Source organism: Physcomitrium patens, chromosome 14 (assembly GCF_059467195.1).
Source record: "Physcomitrium patens ecotype Gransden chromosome 14, ASM5946719v1, whole genome shotgun sequence".
Classification (NCBI taxonomy): domain Eukaryota; kingdom Viridiplantae; phylum Streptophyta; class Bryopsida; order Funariales; family Funariaceae; genus Physcomitrium; species Physcomitrium patens.
Window position 1 is genome coordinate 446668 of NC_143423.1, and position 7824 is coordinate 454491.

A 7824-nucleotide genomic window follows, 5' to 3' on the forward strand; every position below is an offset into this window, starting at 1 on the left:
TAATCAAAATGTTGATATTAACTCAAAATTTGCACACTTCTTAAGATCTTAGTTAAGAACAAGTACAAAAAAATTGAAATCAATCCCACTTACAAATTGAAAGAAATACAAGATAATCCATCAAGTAGTAGGCAACTTCTTTCTCCAATCTGAATGCTAAACTTCTAATGCCAATATCTCCTTCTTAAACCATTGAATTGCTCCTAAATTTTACCTAAAATGTTGAAAATCGAATCTAGTATCCACATTAAAAAAAAGTTACTTCAATCCAATTAATAGATTATTGAAGATCTTAAAAGTACTCACTAATCCTCAAATTCTAATTTTTGAGACCTCAATCCACAAAAACCTTTACGCACTTTAATCTAACTATATGATTGATTTCAAAATTTGCACACATTCATAATTAGCACATCAAAACTTTGTCCAAAATTCATCTATACAAATTCAGCAAAACTCAAGAAATCTTCAAATTTGTAACTATATTTTTATTTCTCAAAATCTAAACAAACCAAGAACATCACTAACTTTGAAAATCCCTTCATAACTCAATATTGATTCAATTGATATAAAACAAATGTCCAAAAATCTCTTCTCAAGTCTGCTCTCGATCTTGCTCTTCGATCTACCAAAGAACTCCTGAGTCATTATAGGTGTACAATTTTATGCTTCAAGGTCTGATTTTGACCCAAGTTGACAACTGATCCACTCCAAGCATCAATTCTTGGCTTCTTGAAGTAAATTTTACTAAAATCTACTCTTAACTCCCTCTTGTACATACCTATATCATTTCTTATCTCATTTACTTTGATTTGGCTCATTTATGCCTCTATAAAATAAATAGAAGTTCCTTCTTCAAAAACGCAGCATTAAGATTAAATCTTTTGCCATCTTTCTATCATTTATCCTTATTTTTCTATTACATCTTTCTACTAGGCTCTTTTGTAATAACATCCATATATATATATTTTCCACTATATAATCGTGTTACCACACAACACACCATGTATGTATTTATATATATATATATATATATATTATCTACCCAACTGTATTGTTTAATATACATACAGCAAAAAGGAATAAGGAATCTTGTTACTGTTTAGGTGGAAAGTATGGAATAACAGGATCCACGGTTTTGGGTGTCCTTGGAAATTCTGGAATTCAGAGCGCAACGGTTTGGTGGGGTCGTGAGTTCCAGGGCGGGGGGACCTACTTTCTGGCGGGAAAGCCTCGGAACGAACAGTCATGATGGAAAAGTGGTCAAGAGATCTACACAATCCCAAGAGGTTGAAAATGAGTTTCACTCGTCCCTCTATGGAATCTCTGGATGGGACCTAAAAAGTTCCCGCGTTTTCTGCAGAAGGGCGCGATCCTACGAATTTTGATTTTCGTTGACAAACCACTCAGCCCGTCGATCAAGAGATTCTTCTTGCGATCGTGGCCGTCCGATAAACGAGGCATCCCTTGCTCAGCAAGGATCTCATCGGGGACGTTCGTTCGTTCGTTGGTTCGTCGGAGCTGGGCTGAAGCACCGAGCCCGATGAGGCTTTTGCTGCCTGGAGGAGAACAACGGCTCACACTCCGCGAAGCCCATCAAAACCCATCCCCTATCTTCGAAATTTTTCTTCCACCACCGCAAATATCACATGCGAGATCAATACTGAGGTGCTACCCTAGTGGCAGAATCCGCCTTTTCTGCTGAATTTGAGCAGTATTTGAGGTCGGAGCCCTGTTTCGAATGTCGGTGGTTTTAATCGCAATTTCGTGATGTGGAGGTGTTGATAGGGCTTGGATTGCTTCCATGTGAATCACTGTTAAGGGTGGAGATTTGGGATTCGAGCTGAGGGTGCTGTCGTTGCTGAGAATCTGTGCTTTGAGTTTATTTTGGTTTTTTCGGTTGAGTGGCATTTCTGTACTGGATACGAGAGGGTGGCCGGGGAAGATTTTGGTTAGTGTTTATCTTTGTTCTTGTTCGTGGGACTTGAGTTTCTTTTCAGGCGGATTGCGGAAACATTTTATTTTATTTTACATTTTAATTTGTTCTCATTCCAGAATTTGCTTTTTTGGGGTGACCTAGTGATTTGCATATAAGGTCTTAGCGTTTGAATACTTGGAGGTCAGGTTTGAGGTATTCTGTCATTTGTTTCCGAGTATCCATTGCCTGTAGTGTTGTTCTTCAGAGAAAATTGAAACCGACAGAACTGATGGCGACTTGTGCATTTGAAGAGTTTGTATTGGTATCGAGGTATGAATGATGTAGGAATCTGTGGGAGAGATTTATAGCTGTACATTGAGAGTTGGGTTTTGGTCAAGTAGATTGCTCATGAACCTTGTGTAACAGTGTAGCGGTCGTGGGACACTGACAAGGAGATGCTGTAAATATTTCTGGTGATGATCGAGGATCATCGGCCATTAATCCCTGCCTGTCGTCTGTACAAAATAAAATCTTTTGCGTTTTGCATTGCCATCAGTTCCTTTTAGAGTAGCTGGGTAATGTACAGGAAGGAAGCTCCTCTGTATTCTCTGTTTCGATCGAGGAAAAGCTTTCCTCTAGTTGTTGGCGCGAGTGATGCGTTTCCTTCAATATAGAGACGGCATTTCGTTGCGGGCGAGCTGTAGACGATGATGTACGTCATTCCAGATTCAGTTGCAACCAAGCAACTCTCAGGCGGCACGGAAACTCCATCCAGGCTATCCCCATCTAAACCATCCCCATGTAGGGCTTACCAATCACCAGCTGATGCATCGAAGAGCCCATATTCCAACAGTCCTGCCTCCCACAGACGACGATATTATTCGTCAGATGAAGAAGATGACAGCAGAGACAGGCAATCCCATTGGAAGCGAACTAAGGTGCGCACAGACGATAGTAACAGGGGAAGTTCCAGGAACAGAATCACATATACAGAGAGTGATCGGCATAGCTATGTTACATCTCCAAGTCTTAGCAGGCTGAACCCTCCTCCGCAGAGTGTCAATTCTCACTCGGAACCTAGAGTAATTGTATTGCATGAGAAAGATGAGGGGTCGCGTCGCAGCAGCTATGAATCAGAATCAAGGATCCGCGGAAGTGGAAGCAAGGGATGGGATGCAGCCGTGAGACCCTTCAGAGATGGTGGGACCGCATTTGAGGATATTGATCCTGCAGGTACCAAGAGGAAGTATGCGTCAGAAGTGAGGAAGAGTAGCTTGATGATGTGTGAGAGGAGTATCGTTGTCAAAGACAAGCACATGGCAAGAAGAGTTCCTGCAGAGAGAAGCTTAGAAGGAGGGTACGAGTTTAGGGTTAATGGGAGGGAGGAGGGGGAGGTTGGGGAGTTCAATGACGAGGGTAACTCAAGTCTTTTCTTAGAAGATTCTCGAGAGGTTGATTATGAGGACCGTGCAAGGGCGAGGATTGGTCTGGATTTGCGGGAGGCTCTGAATCGAAGGAGTCGGGGTTTGGATACCATGAGCAGAGAGTCCAGGGTCTACGGCGATCAGAAAACCGGGGCCACAGTGAGGGTTAGAAAAGTGGAGTTTGACTTGTGTTGTGGTAACGGCAAAGGGAGCTTGAGTTCTTTGCAGGGATCTGGGGTGAAGAAAGTACTGGATTTGGGCCGAAGCTCCAGCTCCGGTAACGATGAGAGTAATGGTTCTGCTAGTCTTGGTGGGATTGGTCGCTCGGCGGCGGCCGTAGGAGCACAGGTGGAGAGGGATATGGAGCTGGAGAGACGGGAGAAGCGAGAACGGTGGGCTGAGAAGGAGCGTGATTTGGAAACAGAGTTGCAGGATAAGCTGCAGAAAGATTTGGAGAAGGAGAACATGCCCGAAACTCAGCCGAAGTCCGTTACAGTTGTGGACTACAGCCACAAGTTCACCGTTGCCAAAGCCTCCATCAGTGAGTGGTTCTTCTTGCGCCCAATCCTCCAGCTCTCTGGCCGCAATTTTAGGTTATCTAGTCTATTCAGGGTCTGTTTACAAAAAGGAGTCACGACATTGGGTTTCGAATATCACATCACCGATGGTGGAGTTCATGCGCACACATGAGGTTTTGTAGAACAATCCAAATTTCGTCTCCTCGTCTTCAATGCGGTCATGAGGAAGCCTTTCGTAGGTTATGTCCTAAAGAGCCATCAATTGAATTCTCCATGCGAAACATAGGGACTTCTCTTCACCATAACGATATGCTGGTGTTATCTGAAACACAATATATACGTCACGCGTGAGATAATGTCACAACAAGCGGGCATTGATCTCCAATTCCGTAGTGTAGTGAAACCTTTGGCGAGGAGATTGTGGTTTTGTGCAGGGAAGTGTATGCTTTAGATAGGTGGGGCTTCAAACTCGGAGTGTTGGCAGACCTGTCTGTACATTGTAAGCATCTGGATATACTCCTTGTGCTTCAAATGCTCCTCTCTGAGTGCGCAGGGTTTTTCTCGACTTTATAATGAGATTCTTTCAGTGAATTTTAGGTGTAGGTTTGCTTCAAATGATTGTTCCTAGAGTAACGTCAGTCATCGTATTAGTGTCTGGTTTCCTGGCAAAGTGGGGAACCGGCAGTCAGCGAACATTTATCATTTCTCCGCAGGCTAACCGTCCAAGCCTAGATATTTAAGGATCATTTTTATATCCCCTTCATCCTCCTTTGAGTTGTCATTTTCGATCTTCGTGGGAATTTTCTTTTATTCAGTGCAGCCAACTTCTTCCCTCGCAGGAAGCAGACTATAAGTAAACACATGCAGCTCTCTTTTTCGTGTCTTGTTTCTTTCTTCTGTCAATGTACTTGGGGTTATGATTTCGTTTTCTCCTTTAATGCCTGTGTTGACGAATCAACTTCAGTGTTTTCAACAGAGTGATCATGATACTTAATGTGCCATGTCCGTTTTTGTAGGTGCACCGGTAAAACAAGTGGAATTAGATCCTCATCGACTCTGCCAGCGGCAAAAGCAAATTGATTACGGAAAGAATACTCTTGGTTACGAAAGATACATAGAATTGGTTCCAAGGTAAGGTTTTATACATATCGATACATACTGTCAGAAGTAGTAGTATATTTTCAGGAGGACGTTGTGCTGAACCCTCAGTCAGTCAGAGGTGCTTCTTCGCATGCATTAATAATTGATTATGAATTAGAGATGGTTCGCAAACCAAATACACTTTCATGGATTCCATTGATGCTATGCTGCGTGAGTTAACCATATGGGATTCGTGCACTTTGATATATTGTAGGTATCAGCGAACCAAAGCACATCCTCGAACACCTGATATAAGACAGGTTTGCAGTAAACGGAGCTGGGATGGACAGATCCGGAAATGGCGCCGTTTATTACATGAGTACGATCCTCCCAAGGGGGAGGATGAAGAAGATCCAGACCAGGTGTTTGTCCCCACGAGGGAGCATGACAACATCAGTGGACCTCACACAGGCGACAATATGATGGATATGCAATCAGAGTATGTTGAAGATGTAGACATGAAGATATACGATGGGTGGTCTGACGATGAAAGCTAGTTTTGCGTGTTGAACTTTCCCATCCCTCTCTTCGTTCTTGCAATCGTGCAACATGTTCAAAACCCTGCTAGTTTCAGCAAGTTTTGATGAGAGGAATTGGCGTACTGACACTGGCCTGTACATCAATCTGGAGTTCACAGAAAGCTCTTAACTACTTGGCGTTTAACTTCCAAACGAAAGCATTCTCTTCGAAACTTAAACTACAGACAATTCTCGAATGTCCGATTAAACCTAGCATTTAACTTATTTTCTTGAAGAGAATACATAGTCTTTAGGCAACTGATTGGCTGCGGTCAACAGCACAGATCTCTTGTAAATGGTTATGATCAATCCTAGAAGCTTCAAGTTCGGGTAACAAGGCTGTAAATTCCATCGGTTCTCTGTGCTTCGCCTTCTCAGCTTCGGCGGTTGCAAGTACTTCCAGAGGCAACATTCGTTGTGGAGGTCCTGGCATGTTCTTGACAATCTCAACGGCTAGACTCCCTGATTTAACTACAGGGCTGCCTCCCCTTAATAGCTGTGCATACCAGCCACTCTAGGCTGCCCCTATATTTTGTAATGAGAGCTATACTGTAGCAAACTGAGTTAAACTCTAGTAATTCTTGATTCAATCAATGTAGTGAAATTTGCAATAGGTCATTGTCACAAACCATAAATTGTGCAAGATAATAGTTTGAGTAGGTTACATTTTGATGGAAAAAGATGTATTCTCTTTCACATGAATATGTTCCAAAAAATATGTATTTAACAAAAACCATATTCATTGATTTACTTTTTTATCCTACATCACATAACAACTTAATACTTCGTCTACTTGCCATTACTAGCTAAAACATCTTAGATTTGCTTTGGCATGCTCTCATACAACTTTCTACACTCTCATGATGTAATAGAAGCCCAACATTTTAGAATAGGCTTTAACAACTTTATAATATGTATTAGAGCACTTTGAAATGGTGTTTGCCATGCCGTGCCTTATCCTATCCAATTGTTAGTCCTATCCAAAGATGCTCAATTAGATTTAAATTAGGAAATTGAGCATGTCACTTACAAATATCAAACTTTTATAATCTCAACCATTAGTAGATATATTTTCCTATATATTTGGAATCATTATCATGTTGAAAAATTAAATGAGAAGGATCAAGATTATAAGCCATCATGGTCTATAATAAATTTCTTTGCAAGATTTCCTTGTATTAATGTTGAACCATTCTTTCTTCAATTCTATAAATGATCCTAGGACCTTGGAATATTATGTAACTTTACACCATTACCAAACCACGACCAAACTTTGTTGTGTATTGAAACTATTTTGAATTGCAAGATTATCTATTATAAATCCAACATCAATTGCCACCATCCAAGCAAAATTGGTTTATTTTTGTCTCATCAAAAAAGATAATATGTTCAAAGTTATAAATGGTCCAATGTTCATGGTGTCTAGCAAATTCAAGCCATTCCTTGATGTGTTTCTAATTTGATTTTGGCTTCTTATATTGTACTTCTAATCTAAGCCCTACAACATATATAGTTCTTTTTACTATATCAACTTTTATAATAACTTGGCATTCCCTATGTACATGTTAGGCAACATGTGTTGCAACATCAATACCTCTTAATATAGTAGCTTTAACATATTTTGTTTTGTGCATCTATTAAAACTTGTAATCTAGCACTACTATATGCTCAAAGATCAAGGAATCTCTTATCTCTAATTTGTGCAATATGAATCACCTACAACTCATTTATTACATCCCTTATAGAACTACTAACTTATAACTTTATAAAAATAGAGTTATCAAGGTCTATTTGAAGAAGCATGCAAAAGTAAGTCATGATACATATTAGAGCTGAAATAGCAATTTTTAATCACAACTTTTCTAATTTTCCATATTGATTGAATATTAGTTAGAAAACCTAAAATAATATCTTTTTACAATCGAAATATATAAAAATTTATTCACTAAAAGAGGCTCAAACTTTTATTTTTGGATAGTTGACTTAATTTTATTATATAATGTATATGCAAAAGTCAATCATTTACTAAGTAATCAATATTAATTTCTCTCAAATAAATATTTATTACTCAAATATCAATCTTTATTAGTATCTTATATTTATAGGGTATTAGATATTTATTATTCAAATATCAATCTTTATTAGTAAAAGTTAGTATAGCCACTACAAATTATGTCTCCTATATTTGGCTATTGAAAACTATTTTTTTTAATTTCAAGATTTTTCATATATTATAAAGTAGCAACAAATAATGTCCAACCTTAACTGTTTAGAATAAAGCTCATTTCTTGAATTGTATTGCATTG

General features: G+C 39.4%; 1 protein-coding gene across 1 annotated transcript; it reads left to right on the forward strand.

Moving 5' to 3' along the window:
• Positions 1–1469: 1469 nt before the first annotated feature.
• On the forward strand, positions 1470–6092 carry LOC112291903 (uncharacterized). Its single transcript, XM_090255534.1, has 4 exons — positions 1470–1668; positions 2345–3883; positions 4877–4991; positions 5215–6092. The coding sequence occupies exons 2-4, from the start codon at positions 2626–2628 to the stop codon at positions 5495–5497; spliced, it is 1656 nt and encodes a 551-aa protein (XP_090111660.1). The 5' UTR covers positions 1470–1668; positions 2345–2625; the 3' UTR covers positions 5498–6092.
• The last annotated feature ends 1732 nt before the right edge of the window (positions 6093–7824 follow it).